This window comes from Mustela nivalis, assembly GCF_964662115.1.
Source record: "Mustela nivalis genome assembly, chromosome: 4".
Lineage (NCBI taxonomy): Eukaryota > Metazoa > Chordata > Mammalia > Carnivora > Mustelidae > Mustela > Mustela nivalis.
The window spans coordinates 149782103-149798456 of record NC_139023.1 but is presented as its reverse complement, the minus strand read 5'-3'; the positions used below and the strand labels follow the sequence as shown (position 1 = coordinate 149798456).

The window sequence follows — 16354 nt, the reverse complement described above, 5'->3', positions numbered from 1 at the left end:
TCCAGGTTCTGTATCCGTTAATGTGTCTATCCCTCTGATCTTGATTATGAAAACAGAAATATAGGCCACAGAATTTGATGTGCTGTCTTCCCCTGTGTAAGATGGGAACATCCAGTTCATTGAAACAATGTTCAGAAGCCAGGAGAGGACACAAGAAGAGGTTCATGTCTCCCTTTCTCTCCTAATTTTTAATTGATATCATGGCAAAGATTAGTCATTTAGGACAAAGTGATACTAAAAGGTATGGGAGGAGGCAGGAATGGAGAGTTTGATAGGATTAGGGCTCTTTAGGAGGTGGGAGGAAGCAGTGAACTACTAAAAACAGTCTCCTCTTTTGGCTTATGACGCTTGGAATTTGCCCAGCCATATTTTACACACCCTTTTTATTGATGCTCACTACATGTTAGAATTGGAATTGCTTTACTGAGCTCCACCAAGATTGAATTGATAGACCGGTTAATCTTAAAAAGATAAACTGAATTTGATGAACTACTCCCAACTTAAATTCACCTTAGGGCCTAAAAGAAATCATTCTTTTTCTTTTTTCCCCTCAAGCTTTTATTTAAATTCCAGTTAGTTAACTTACAATATAATATTAGTTTCAAGTGTGCCGTGTAGTGATTCATCACTTACACACAACAACCAGTCCTCATCACAAGTGTCCTCCTTCATCCCATCACCCTTTTAGCCCATTCCCTTGCCACCTACCCTCCAGCAACCCTCAGTTTGTTTTCTGTAGTTACAGTTGTTTTATGATTCCTTCTCTCTTTTTTTATTCCCTCCGTGTTCATCTGTTTTGTCTCTTAAATTCTATATATGAGTGAAATCATATGGTGCTTTTCTTTCTCTGATTTATTTTGCTTAGCATAATACTCTCTAGCTCCATCTGTGTTGTTGCACCTGGCAAGATTTCATTCTTTATGATGGCCGAGTAATAGTCCTCTGTGTTTGTGTCTGTGTGTGTGCACGCGCGCACACACACCCATGCACACATCTTGTATCTTCTTTATCCATTCATCAGTTGATGGACATGTGGGCTCTTTCCATGATTTGGCTATTGTTGATAATGCTGCTATAAATGTTGGGGTACATGTATCCCTTAGAATCAGTATTAAAGTCATTCTTGATAGCCTTTTCAATTAAAAATATGTCCCTAATAAACTACTGGAACTACACCAAAATAAAAAGCTTTTGCACAGTGAAGTAAACCATCAGAAAAACAAAAAGGCAGCCTACCAAATGGGAGAAGATACTTTTTTTAAGATTTTGTTTCTTTTGGTGATAGAAAAATGCAAGCAGGAGGGGAGGGAGAAAGGGAAAGGGAGAGAGAATCTTAAGCAGATTCCACGCTGAGCATGGAGCCCGACGGTGGGGCTCGATCTAATGACCCTGAGATCATGACCTGAGCTGAAATCAAGAGTTGGGCGCTTAACCAACTGAGCCACCCAGTTGCCCCCTAGTGGGAAAAGATATTTGCAAATCAAATATCCATTTTGAACTTCTACAACTCAACATCAAAAAACCTGAAATCATCTGATTAAAAATAGGCAGAGAATCTTTTTTTTCCAAAAAAGATAGACAGATGGCCAATTCACACATGAAAAGATGCCCAACATCACTAATCATCAGGGAAATGCACATTAAAACCACAATGAGATAGTACTTTACACCTGTCAGAATGACTAAAATCAAAAAGACAAGAAATAACAAGTGGTGTTGAGGATGGGAAGAAAAAGAACCCTCATGCACTATTGGAATGGAAATTATGTAGCCACTGTGGAAAACAAAATAGAGGTTCCTCAGAAACCTAAAAACAGAATTACCATAGGATTCAATAATTCCACTACTGGGTATTTACCCAGAGAAAACAAAAACTTTAATTCAAAAAGATATATATACACATTTTATGTTTATTGCATTATTTATAATAGCTAGATATGGAAGCAACCCAAGTGTTGTCTGTAAATGAATGGATAAAGAAGAAGTGGGACATTGGTATAGCCCATATACACAATGACATACATACAATGGAATATTACTCAGCTATTAAAAAAATGAAATCTTGCCATTGTGACAACATGGATGGACCTAGAAGTTAGAAATGCTAAGTGAACTAAGTCAGAAAAAGACAGATACCATATGATTTTTCTCAAACGTGGAATTTTTTTTTTGTAAAGATTTTTACTTATTTATTTGACAGAGATCACAACTAGGCAGAGAGGCAGGCAGAGAGAGCGGGGGAAACAGGCTCCCCACTGAGCAGAGAGCCCAATGCGGGGCTGGGTCCCAGGACCCTGGGATCATGACCTAGCCAAAGGCAGAGGCTTAAATCACTGAGCCACTCAGGCGCCCTTCACACGTGGAATTTAAGAAACAAAGAAGAAGAGACCAAAAAACCCAGACTCTTAAATACAGAGAACAAACTGGAGGTTGTCAGAGGGGAGATTGGTGGGGGATGGGTAAAACAGATAAAAAGGTTTAAGAGTATTCTTATCTTTTTTTTTTTTTTAAGAGTATTCTTATCTTGATGAGCCCTGAGAAATGGGGGGGGGGGAATATATATATATATATATAATTACAGTGATGTTGCTATTTACTGTTACTGGATATTTCATTATTATAAGGAAGTTTTTAAAAAAATTTTTATTTTATTTTATTATTTTAAAGATTTTATTTATTTATTTGACAGAGATCACAAGTAGGTAGAGAGGCAGACAGAGAGAGCTAGAGAGGGAAGCAGGCTCCTCGCTGAGCAGAGAGCCTGATGCAGGGCTCGATCCCAGGACCCTGGGATCATGACCTGAGCTGAAGGCAGAGGCTTCAACCCACTGAGCCACCCAGGCGCCCCAAGGCAGTTTTTTAATATATACAGTGAAAACTTAACAAGCTTTTTATGACCAGTCTACCAAGATGGACTTAGCTGCAGAATTAATTTCAGCATATTGTTTACCCATCTAAAAATTGGTTGTGCATTGAGACCTTTTGCAGTGCAAGGTTACACTGTCAACTTAAAAGCCATTTTAGATGGAATTATACTTTTTAATGTTAGTAAGGTACTATGTTTATCATCTTCGGATTGGAGGTCTTGATGCAGTTAAAAGTATCCAAAAGCTTAAGTGAATATTCAGTTAACAAAAATGATTTTTGTGTGTTTTGGCAGCAGTGCCTTCCTGAATACTGCAATTATTTAGTGTGTCACAGGTAAAGGCTGAAGCCAAATATGAGTCACTTCTTCATTATTTGCATTAGAAGCCACCTTTGGACCTGGAATGTTACTGGCATTTCTCTTTCTTTACCTCTTTGTCACTTCCCTGATCAAAAGCAAACTTTAAAAAAAAAAAATTATTTTATTTATTTATATTTTTAATTTGGAAAACCCAAAGAATTTGTGTCTGGGAAGAGCAGTAATAGGAGAACTCTAGGTGTGTAAGGAAGACCAAAGCATGTTCTCAAGGCAACCGCCAGCCTCCCGTGTTTTCCCTGTTCCATTTTGTCTTTATCTACAATGCCAGCTACAAATAATTGCTATCTCGAATGGGGTTTTATTTCTTGGAATTCAGCCTGTTAGCACAAATAATCCCTAATAAGTATGAAGCTAGTTTAAGGCTCTAAAACAAAGCCAGAGTTTTCTCTCTTGTATCTCCTCATCTTGGCTGATTCTGAAGTTGGTCGACATGCAGAATGTTAGAAACAAGTCACAGATCCAGTTTTTCAGATTCCAGGCATATAGTTTATATTCCATACTCTTTCCACTTTGAGGACTGAACTCATAAGACAGCAGAAAGGTCCAGTGTTTGGCCATATCTTTTTTTATTCATTGTCCTGAGTTCATCTCCCTCTGAAGTACTTTTAACCAGATGTTTCCTCCCCACCCCCCCCCAACATTTCAGTAAAGGGAAAATAACTCTGGAATAGCCAGTAAAATTTATTGAAAGATACTAATTGCCTTGTCCCCAAGGGGCAGTGTCTGTAGTTAGACACTGAACCACGGGTTTCTTTTTTGGCAAGAGAATGGACATGCACTACAAGAGAGAATAAGTGAATGATTTCAGTGAAATGTCTCCCCAGAGATCTGTGGGTATCAGAAGGAAGAGGAGGGAGCGTTGTACCCAGTTTGTCATCCAAATTTGTTGTTCCCTCTGAAGCAGAATCTGTTTTTCCCCAGATCAATTTGAGACATTCTGTGTCCCTGTCTTTGATTGGCGAGACCTGGGAACAGTTAGTGTGTGAAATTCCTCAAGGTTAAGATGATGGTTAAGGTAGCATGGATGAAGTGAAATGTGTTTCCATTTTTCATCCTCCGCTGAGGCTAGCGGTCTGGCTAAGGCATTATGTGTGTACTGTGCGCACCCTTTCAGATGTTCTCACTTGAGATATTTGAATATACGAGACAGTAGAAGTTATTGCTTCCATTCTGATTTGTTAGTAACATCGTGTGTGGGAGTGCCAGCTGGGAAATATTACCTGGGAAGCTAGTGGAGCCCCGAGTGTGCCTTGGGGAAGAGATGACACCTACATTATTTGTCACTGGACCATTATACACCAAATGGCTGAGATGCCGACTCCAAATCAGCTACTTAGTTTCCCTAAGGGACAGAGTGCCACTGTGTGAGCTGCCAAACAAGAAAGAAAAATTGAAAATACAAAAATAAATTTATTTTCAAATTAAGTAAGTTGTCTTCAAAACAACCTTGCATGAGTTTAACACCGTAAACAAAGCATGAGGCTTTTCCTCCTCTGAGAAGCTCCAAAGAGTATTGACCTTAGTGTTCAGCTTCCTGATTGTGATGTCCCAGAGTACACAAAACTGTGGCTTTCCCAGACAGACAATTAAATTTAAATGCAAAAGACATTAAGAAACATTAAAGTATGTAAATCAGTGTGTGATTCATAGTAACACAAATGCTCCTGCAGTGAAGTATTTCAGAGTTCATGGTTTCCCTAATCATCTCTTCATGGCTATTTTGTTTCCTGGTTTCCTAATGCTAAGACATCATACCATCTTTATTTTTTTTTTAAATATCAAGTGCTGAGAGAGTTCCTAGGGAAAAGTGGTGTTCTCAGAGGTAAACAGGATCCAGATCACTTAAGATTTATTGATTTTATGATCAGTACTTAGGTTGCTGCTAAAAGCAGATAGGTTTTCCAATACATATCTGAAACCTTAGAGGGCATTCCACTCCATCCATCTTCAGGAGCAGGGAAGAGCTCGCTTTGCAGGCGATTACTAAGGAAAACTCGAACATTGTTAGGGTCACTCATCTGTGGAATACCAGCTTAAACTAATATAAAATACTATTATTTAACTCTGATGAGAAAGAAGCAGAGTGATTATCAAAGGATCAAAGGGGACTTAAAGCTTTTAGAGGACTTGCATCTCATCTCCATTACTGGGTTTTGTACTTGTAACATTTTATTGGGGTTTATTTCTTTGCCAGATGGTACTGATGTTAAGAGTGCTTTGATGATTATCCCCATTTTTGTGGTTTGCCACCCCATTCTGGATTGGTTAATCACCCAACTGGCATTGTTCTTGTATAATGCAGTGAAATCTCTTTAATGGGAATTTATAGAATAAGTTGAGAGTACAATAAAACTTGTTAATCCAGAGACTTCCATTATTTGGAACTTGTGATTACTTGATTTGCGCCTAACTGGAATTTCTCTTTAATATCTGTGGAAAATAAGAGCCTTGATAATATATTGTTCTAGAATTTTTACTTTCATGAATGGTATTGGAATGGATAGAAGGGTAGTCCCTGGAGAAGGGAGAAGAGACAGTCCACAGTATTAGGGTTGTTCCTCAGTTTGATTTGAGAGTCTGAAGCGAGAGAGTGTCTTGAGGCAGAGGAGCAGAACGTAAGGAAGGAGTTCAAAAGGAATGTCTTCACATACCCATATTTCATGGAAAGCAACATGATGTATAGAAAAGAATGTTAGGACAGAACTGAGGAGACTTCCAATCGTGAACTGGAGGGAATAGCCATATGTGAGGTCTTACTAGTATTTGGGAAATTAACACCTGAAAGATGAAAAGTGTAAGAAGAAAGGTAGGTACTTAAACAGTCAAATCTCCCATGTCTTGCAAAGGGAATAAAACTTCAGTAATGTATAAAGTCTTTCTTAAATATTTTTAGTTCTTTCTGTTAACTGATTCATTTGAATAAAAACTACTGCTTTTGTCCTTAACAGGGCCGATGGGAGAGTCAACAGGATGTATCCCAAACTGCAGTCTCCAGAGGAATAGCTCCAGTTGCCCCATCCCTTCCTAACTGTCCCCCAAATAACCATCCTCCTGACCCAGGTAAGTTATATTTTCATTTGTCAGTCACTGTCAGGAAATTTGAGCGTCTTTCAGAAATAGTTCAAATCAGGATTTCCTACCACATAACTACTGACCTCCTAGTTAATGTCATCTGATATTTCCCTTTTTTGCCTTATCCTGTTGAGCTACATTGATTTGAATGTTGAGTTTATATTGCATCCTTCTGATAAATACCACTTGAACATGATGATATTTTATATACACTTGATTCTATTTGCTAATATTTTGTAAAGGATTTTTTTTTAAAGATTTTACCTATTTATTTGACAGAGATCACAAGTAGGCAGAGAGGCAGGCAGAGAGGGGAGGTGGGAAGCAGGCCCCCTGATGAGCAGAGAGCCCTATGGGGGGCTCCATCCTAGGACCCTGAGATCATGACCTGAGCTGAAGGCAGAGGCTTAACCCACTTGAGCCACCCAGGTGCCCCTCGTAAAGGATTTTTGTGTATGTGTTCTATGGCGAATATCTGCTTCTCTGTTATCATCATTTTTTGTTAGGTTTTGGTATCATGATTATGTCGGCCTCATGAAATGACTTGGGAAATATTTCCTTATCATCTTTTTTTCTGGAAGATTTTATATACTTAGTATTGCTTCTTCCTTAAATGTTTGACACGACTCACCAGTAACACTGTCTGGGCCTAGAATTTTGTCTTTGGGAAACTTTTAAATTATGACTAATTTCTTTAATACAGGGTTATTTAACTTCTTGTGTTTCCCTATGAGTCAGTTTTCATAAGTTATGCTTTCAGGGAATTTTCTGTTTCATTTAAATTTTAATGTTTGTTTCAGTAAATGTTACAATGTTTCGTATCGCCCTTTTAATGTTTGTAGGATCTGTTGTGGTGTTCCTTCTTTCTATTTTTTTATTTTATTTATTTGTTTTTAAGAATTTTCTTTTCTTTTCTTTTTTTTTTTTTTTAAAGATTTTATTTATATTTTTAAGAGAGAGAGAGAGAAAACACAAGCTGGGGAGAGAGGCAGGGGGAGAGGGAGCTGTAGACTCCCTGTGGAGCAGGGAGCCCGATGTAGGGCTCCATCCCAGGACAGTAAGCAGATGCTTACTGACTGAGCCACCCAGGTGCCCTTCTTTTTATTTTTGACAATTTTTTCTTTCTGGTTTTTTTGACTTTTTTTTTTTTTTTTTTAAGATTTTATTTATTTGACAAAGATTACAAGTAGACAGAGAGGCAGGCAGAGAGAGAGGAAGGGAAGCAGGCTCTCTGCTGAGCAGAGATCCCAATGCGGGGCTCAATCCCAGGGCCCTGGGATCATGACCTGAGCCAAACGAAGGCAGAGGCTGTAACCCACTGAGCCACCCAGGCACCCCTTCTTGATTACTTTTGAGACTAGTTTTAGTTTTCTGTCTTCTCTCACAACCAAATCTGGTTTCTTACTTTCTTTATTGTTTATTTTCTGTTTCACTGATTTCTATTTCTTTCTGCATTTCACAAATTTTGAAATGTGGTGCTGTCATTTTCATTCTATTCAAAATATTTTCTAATTTCCCTTTGATTTATTCTTTGACCTATAGGTTATTGGAGTAGCATGTTAATTCATTTTCATATGTCTGGGGGGAACTTCTTTCTATTAATTGATTACTTATTTAATTTCATCACGATCTGAAAGACTCTTTTAGTCTTTTGGGATGTTTTTGAGACTGTGTTCTATCTTGGTAAACATTCTATGCGTGCTTGAAAAGAAACTATTCTGTTTGGGGGCATAGTGTTCTGTATATATCAATTAGGTCAAGATGGTTGATAACCTTGTTCACATCTGTTCTTTAAATATTCTGTTCTACTGATTTTTTTTTATCTATTTATTCTATCAGTCACTGAGACAGAGAACATTAAATCTCCAAATCTGATCATGAAAATTACCTATTTTTCCCTTGATAATCTGTTAGGTATATACATATTTAGGATTGATTTTTTTCCCCCAATGTTTCTATCGTTATGACTGTCCCTTTGTATCTTTGGAATTCTCTTACTTTGAAATCTGTCTTAGCTGATATTAATATAGCCACATCAACTGTCCTTTGCTTATTGTGTGAATGATGTATCTTCGTCTCAGTCTTTTAAATTTTGGCCTGTATTTGTTCTTTAAATTAAAAATGATTGTCTTGTAGCCAGCATATGGTTAGGGCTAACTTTTTTCTTTTTATCTAGCCTGAACAAATTCTGCCTTTTAATTGGCATGTTTAGTTCTTTTACATCTAATATTATTATTGTTAGGTTTGCTTCATCGCTGCTGGTTTCTCTTTGGCCTTTCTATTTTGTTCCCCCACTATAACTTCTTTTTTGCTCTCTTTTGGGTTAAATGAAAACTGTTTTTTAGTATTTAATTTTATTTCCATTTCTGGGTTTTTGGCATTTTTTTATTTCTTTGTTAAAGTCTTTGCTCAAGGACTGTAGTATGGATTCTTAACTTATCTTAGTCTACTTAGAATTAATAATATATCACTTCCCACTGTACAAATATTAGAACCTTGTAAAGGTATAATTCCATTTGCCTGTTCCCAACCCCCCCTTATTTTGTTTTCTTATTGTTGTATCTTTTACAGTTATTATGAACCCATTTTACAATGTTACTCTTTTTTGCTTTAAAATAGCCACTGTCCCCTGGGGCTAAAAATACATTATATGTTTATAAAAAATTTTAAAAAATAGCCACTGTCATTAAAGGAAATTAAAGAGACTATAGATAATCTTTAATATTTTCTTCATATTTATTATTTCTGGCACTAGCTAGTCCTTCCTGAAGTTTCATATTTATCTGATATCATTTCTCTTTAGCCCAAAGAATATTCTGCAGTATTTCTTATTGTGCAGTTGTCTTAGGAAAGAGTGCTCTCCCCTTTTTGGGATTATCTTTAATCACTTTTTTTGGTAGGATTTTTCCACTAGCAGCACTTAGAAATCTTACATTATCTTTTATATTTCTTTTCTGCTGAGAATCAGTAATCTTTTGTGTCTCTTTTCCTTACATGTATTATGTGTCTGTTTACACTGTTACTTTGTTTGCTCTCACAGTTTTCTCTCTTTTTCTTGGACTATGATATACTTAGGTGTAGTTTTATTTGCTCTTATCTTGCTTGCATTTCATTGATATTCTTGGTTCTTTCTGTAAGTTGAAGTTTTCTATAAATTTAGGAAATGTTCAGCTAGTATTTCATTAAATTATTCCCTCTGACCATTTCTCTCTTTCTCCTCTTCTGAGAATCAAATTACACACATTAGATTGCTTACTATTACCCTACAGATCACAGAAGCTCTGATTTTTTTTAACTTTTATTTTTTATCTTATTCTTGTTTCTTCTGGTTGCATAATTTCTCCTGCCATTTCCAACCTTCTGTTAAGCACATCCAGAGAATATTTTATTTCGGTTACTATTCTTTTCAGCTCTAGAATTTCCAGTTGCTGCTTCTTTTAAAGTTTTAATTTCTCTGTTGATATTCTCTACCTATACATTTGTTGAGATCAAATTCTTCTTTTCTTCCTTGGACTTGTGTATAAAAGCTGCTTTAAAGTCTTTATCTGCTGAATCCAGCTTCTGGGCCATCTCATGGTCTATTTCTCTTGACTTCTTTTTTCTTGACATGGGTCATATTTAATGAGTTTTGCCCATTGTATACCCCAGTCAAGATATACAAGATGTATATGACTCCAGTTTCTCTCCACAATCAGCCAATGTTCTGATTTCTATCCTTTCAGATTAGTTTTGCCTATTCTATAATTTCATACAAATGGAATCATACAGTATATACTCTTTCTGTGTTTGGCTTCTTTTATTCATCATTTCTGTTTACATCTCCATACCACAGCATCCTTCAGTAATTTATTTTTTATTCTTGAGAAATACTTCACTTTTATGGTTGGATTTATCATAATTTTTAATTAGTTCTTCTGTCTGGACATTTGGTTTGTTTTCAGTTTTTAGCTACTGTTAGTAAAGTTTGTTCTTGCATAAATCATTTTGTGAACATTTCTCTTGAGTTAATACCTAGGAGTGAAATTACTGGCTCATAGAGTATGACCTTGTTTTAAAGTTATGTAAAAAAAAAAATGGTTGTTTTTTTTTTGAGAGAGAGAGCATGCATGTGTGCATGCCAGTTGCGGGGGGAGGGGCAGAGGGAGAGAGAGATAGAGTCTTAAGCTGAGTATGGAGTTCAACATAAGGCTCCATCTCCCAACCCTGAGATTATGACCTGAGCCAAGATCATAGGTCGGAGGCTTAACCGACTAAGCCACCCAGGTTCCCCAAATTTGTTGTTTTAATAAAACATTGTGGGGTGCCTTGGTGGCTCAGTCAGTTTAAGAGTCTGAATATTGGTTTTGGCTCAGGTCTTGATCTTTGGTCACGGGATTGAGCCCGCAAAGGGCTCTATGCTTAGCTTGAAGTCTGCTTCAGATTTTCTCTCCCTCTCAATTTTCCTCTTTCTTTCTTAAATAAATAAATAAATAAAATCTTAAAAAAAAAATTCATAATAGGGGCACTTGGGTGGTTCATTCAGTTAAGCACCTGACTCTTGATCTCAGCTTAGGTCTTGATCTCAGGGTTGTGAGTTCATGTCCCATGTTGGGCTACATACTGGGCTATTGAAAAAAAAAATAATAAAATTAAATAATGTGCAATTAATGCTTACTTGGCTTACATATTTGCTACTCTGCTTTGCTCATCATTGCTTCTTGCATCTCACTTTGTTCTTCTGAGTTTAATTTCTTTTTTGTGAATTACATCTTTTTTTAAAACATCAGTACATTTAACAGTCATCTGTTAGTGACAGGCCCTTTCTTTTATGTTTTTTATTTTGTTCTAAGTTTGAAGAATCCTTTTACTATGGTATTTGTGGTATATTTCAAACATAGAAGAGTAGAAAGAGTAGGGGCACCTGAGTGGCTCAGTTCATTAAGCGACTGCCTTCCGCTCAGGTCATGGGATCCCAGGATCGAGTCCCGCATCGGACACCCTGCTTGCAGGGAGTCTGCTTCTCCCTCTGACTTTCCCGCTCTTGGGGTCTCTCTCTCTCTCTCTCATTCTCTCCCTCTCAAATAAATAAATAAATAAAATCTTTAAAAAAAAAAAAAAGTAGAAAGAATAACAAGATGTGCCCTTAGGTATCCCCTCCCTCCAGAATGATCAGTTCACCACCAGTCTGACTTATCTCTACTGCTGCTTCTCTGCACCCTTTCACGATTAATTTGAAGCAAATCTCAGATATCCTTTTATCTTTAAATATTTGTACATGTATCTCTAAAGCAGTATCCCCAATAACATTTCACTCTTAAGAAAATTTAAAAATAAGTCCCCAATATCTAATCAATGTTTGTATTTCTCCAGTTGGAACAAAAATACTTTTTAGTTATTTTGAATGAAAATCCAAGTGTAAGGTTCATATATATTCTGATGAGTTGGTATGTGTCTTGAGTTAAAGTTTAATGTATATGTTCCTCTCCACTTTTCCCATTCATTGTCTGTGGTGAAGAGACTGTCTTTGTACAGTAGACTTTGTGTGTTCTTACTTTGCTGGTTATATCCCCATGAGGTTTTTTTAAACATGGTTCTCTGTCTACCATATTTCCTATGAATTGGTGGTTAATCTTGAACAGATTCAGGCCAGTTTGAAGGAGGTATTAGAGGTAGTTTTGTGTATTTACCAAAGGAGAAACATCATGTCTGATTGTCTCGCTTTGTGATATATGCTGCCTTTGATAGATTATTGGCTAGATCTTTAATTAGGGGTCGTCTTCAGTGTAGAATGTTAATTTCTTGTATATAGAACTTTAGATTTTCCTTTTTTTTTTTTTTCAGCATTTAGATGATTATATTCTTCTGGCTCTTTATTCATCTCAAACTTGTTTTCTGTTTGTTTTCTTTGTTTTGTTTTTCTCTTTCCTGTTTTTGCCTTCTTGTAAGTTAATTGACTTTTTTGAACTCAGTTTTAACATACCTCTTAGCATTTATAGCTCTCTCTTTGCTTTATGTTTTTTTTTAAAGATTTTATTTATTTATTTGACAGACAGAGGTCACAAGTAGGCGGAGAGGCAGGCAGAGAGATAGGAGAGGAAGCAGCCTCCCTGCGGAGCAGAGAAACCAACATGGGGCTCGATCCCAGGACCCTGGGACCATGACCTGAGCCAAAGTTAGAGGCTTAACCCCCTGAGCCACCCAGGCACCCCTGCTTTCTGTTTTTAATGATTGCTCTCATGATTATAAAATATCCTTACCTTTTCAGTTTACTTAGATTTAATACTATAATACTTTATGTAAAATGTACAAACCTTGGAACTGTATGGGTCCATGTACCAACTATATTACCAATGAACTTGGGAGACCTTTCAGGGGCTACGTTAGGGGTAGAGGTACACGAGTAGTTGTGTGTTTCTCTTCAGGCGATATCACATACAGATTCCTCAGGTTGACTTGCTTGTTCTTTGTCAAGGGTTATGTGGATACAGTATTTTATCATTTATGAGTTAGACTACATTTTCCTAGAAATTTAGTTTTATTCACTAAGGGAAAGGAAATCTTATATCATAGGCATCATCTACATGTCTGATCCCATCCTTTGGTAATTTAGAGCAGGTTTGTTTAGGGCATCAATCCCTGTCTTGTGAAAACAACTGAAACATCACCCTCTTTCTAAAAGGTCCATTTCATTATCTTTATTCAGTAAGTAGATATGAAAAACTAAAATTGTAGAAGACATAGTCCCTGACTTCAAAGACTTTAAAGTCTAGATAGAGAGCTATACATGTGTGTTATTAGCTATGTGATTTTTTTTTAAAGATTTTATTTATTTATTTGACAGAGATCACAAGTAGGCAGAGAGGCAGGTGGAGAGAGAGAGAGGAGGAAGCAGGCTCCCTGCTGAGCAGAGCGCTTGATGTGGGACTTGATCCCAGGACCCTGAGATCATGAGCTGAGCCGAAGGCAGAGGCTTAACCCACTGAGCCACCCAGGCACCCCAAGCTGTGTGATTTTAAAATGAAAAACCCCATCTCACTCTGGGGCAGAAGTTAGTATGTGAACCAGTTAGTGACAAGGACTAGGGTTGGATTACCCTTCAGATACTAACAGAAACACTGGATATTAGAATGTTTTAGAACTGCCCTAATTGCTGTTCTTTAATTGGAAAAAGGAAATAGCATTGTGTTTGAGGATAGCTATAATACTACTACGTTTTTCTAACATTTTTTAAGGGTACTTTTTAAGAATTTATATCATTAGATTTACTACAAGTAAAATTTGGCAAATTTATAGGAGAGAAAATGTCTACATTGTTGTTTACATTTGATCTCTTTTCCTATCAATATTGTTGACAGGACTTAGTAGCCTAGCGGGCTCCTACTTGAATCCAGTAAAATCCTTTGTGCCACAGATGCCAAAGCTATTGAAGTCTCTCTTCCCTGTCCGCGATGAGAAAAGGGGCAAACAGCCTTCTCCCCTTGCACATCAGGTAAAAGCATCAGGAAAGCAACAGTGAACATTTCTAATTCCTGGCGGAATGATACTCCGTGGTGCACTGACGCTGGCGGGAGAGGGGTAGCAGGGATGGGAGGCCTTAAAGCTGGGCTTTTAGGCCTAGTAAAAGCTTGTGATTGTTTCTCCTCTACTCTCTTCTGAGGTAACAGAGCTGTTGAAACTTATTGACAGTCTCAATCCTTTTTGCTTTTAAAAAATGCCGAGTACACTGCTAATGTGATTTATGGTAATATTACTTAGAGCAACAATAGTAAAATTTATGAAGTGCACTTAGTGTTGTTTGTGTATTGCCAAACAGAAAATGTAATTCTATTTTTAATTCTTGATTTCATTTCATATTTCAAACAATTTTATATCATCACTGTCCTTCCCTCTCCACTTCTTTTTCCTCTGCTGTGGTTTACCCGTTCCTTCATTTAAAATATTAAAAGTGATCACTTGTCTTTATTTCCCCCTTTTCTTAAAACTCTCTACCCAGACTTCAGAGAAGTTTGAGAGAAAAATCTTAAACGGCTTTCCACATAATCAGGAAACTGCTCTTATGCAATGGTGAATGGGAAGCCTGTTGGAAATGTAATTTCCAGTCTTATATAGGTGTGAATTCAGCAGAAAATGATAAATGAGGATTTATTTATACTCCTTAAAAAACACATACAGTGCAAATGCTGTTGTTGAAATAGGTCTTTTGACATCAGCTTATCCACATTCACGTAAAGCATTCATAATTGCAGAAATGTGGTTGAGTCCTTGTCCGAGACCTTAATTATTTAAAGGAATTATCTGAGTTTGTGAATGCATATTCAGGGGTAGTGGTATTAGTTTTGTAAGGCTGCTCTACAGATAACATGATTTTTTAAATCTAGCATTATCTAAAAAATGTACTTAAGCAGACATGTACACATAACAGTATGAAACAAACAAACATGGCGATTTTGGATGTTTGAACTAAATTTAACTAAGCACATAAGGAGTGCTTAGTTATAATCTATGACCACAAGACCTACAAGAAATAGCAAGTCTAATACTTGGTTGGGGTTTAGGCAAAAATGGTTTTTCCAAGGATTTGCTGTTGCGTATATTACTCTGTCTTAAACTTCCATGTCATTGTTTTGTAATGTATGATGCATGGGGACTCTGTCAGAATTTCCATGGTAGATTTTTAAGAAGGTAACTTTAAAAACAACAATAACAGCCTGACCTCATAACCCAGACCCCATCTGGGGTATCTTTATAACCTGTATTTATAAGTACCCAAGGGGACTCGAGCAAAATGTAAAGTTGGATAACGACCCTTTTTCAGTTGCTGTTTGGTGAAGACAGTGTTCTAGAAGTTAAAGGAAATTGGCGTGGCATCAGAAGTTATTGAATCAGACTGCTATGGTTACAGTTAGTTTTTAAAAACTACTTTGAGTTTTTGATATGGCAGGTCAGATCACCTGCTACAATAAATTGTTTTTACTGTTTTGCCAGTAAATGATTGGTTCTTCTGGATATAGAGGAGGAACAATCACGTGTTAGAAAGAAATATAGTGATGGCAGATAACTGCATTTTGTAATGTTCAGTTTAGGAAGGGCAATCTTGAGATAGTTTGAAGATCTCTTGTGCAATATTTTGTCCATTCAGTTTACTTTTTTCGAGCATATATGACCAAAGATACTGGAAAAAGTGGCCCTAGATATTTTATATTTTATAAATAAATAAAAATATAAATACAAAACTGGTTTTAATGAAGACACCCAGTGGTAGAACTAATTGGTCCATTCGGTTTGTGAAACCCCCACTCCACCGAAGAGCCTTCCCTGAAGGTCACCAGGGACCTGCATCTTGCCTTCACCATTCCAGTGTCCTCTGACTTGACATCGTACTTGAATCACTTTCATCTCTAGGCGACATTTGTCTGGTCTCCTCCTGCTGACCGCTCAAATCCTTCTCACTTGCCTTTTCTGGGACTATTTATTCCATCAGGCTGCTAACATTCGGGTGCTCCAGAGCTCCATCCTGGGCCCTCTCTCTTGGGTCATCCCCTTTGGTTCCATGGCTTTAACTGTTTCTGCATTGATAGTGTTCATATTTCTATCTCCAGTCCAGACTCTGCCCCTGAGCTCTGGCCTCATGCAGCTAAATCCCCATTAAGCTTTTCCACTTGTGAATCAATTAGGCATTTACATTTTACCCGTGCAGAACATTCCTGTTGGTTTCAGCTCATCAGTCTCTTTACCCCCAGCACACAAAATGCTTAAAAATATATGCCCGTTGGGCACCTGGGTGGCCCAGTCAGTTAGGCCTCTGCCTTCGGCTCAGATCATGATCTCAGAGTCCTTGGATCCAGTCCCTTATCAGGCTCCCTGCTCAGCAGGGATTCTGCTTCTCCCTCTCCCTTTGCCCCTCCCCTTTCTCGTGCTCGCTCTCTTGCTCTCTCTCAAATAAATAAATAAAATCTTTGAAAAAAAACATACATGCCCATCTTAGTTTGTAGCGCAGCTATCTGCCCAGTTGCTCATACCTCATGGAGTCCACCGGTGAGATTCAAAGGTACCACTTCC

The 16354-nt window shown here is 37.3% G+C and overlaps 1 protein-coding gene across 5 annotated transcripts in view; it reads left to right on the top strand.

The window, feature by feature from the left end:
• Window positions 1-16354, top strand: part of KIF13B (kinesin family member 13B) — a 200073-nt gene that overhangs the window by 156204 nt on the left and 27515 nt on the right. For all 5 annotated transcript variants that reach the window (XR_014310662.1, XR_014310663.1, XR_014310664.1 and 2 more), the window contains 2 exons: window positions 6193-6304; window positions 13651-13784. Coding sequence is in view for 2 of the 5 variants with exons in the window: in XM_082726865.1 (XP_082582991.1) it covers window positions 6193-6304; window positions 13651-13784 (246 nt within the window). In the remaining 3 variants the exon portion in view is untranslated. The remainder of the gene's footprint in view (window positions 1-6192; window positions 6305-13650; window positions 13785-16354) is intronic.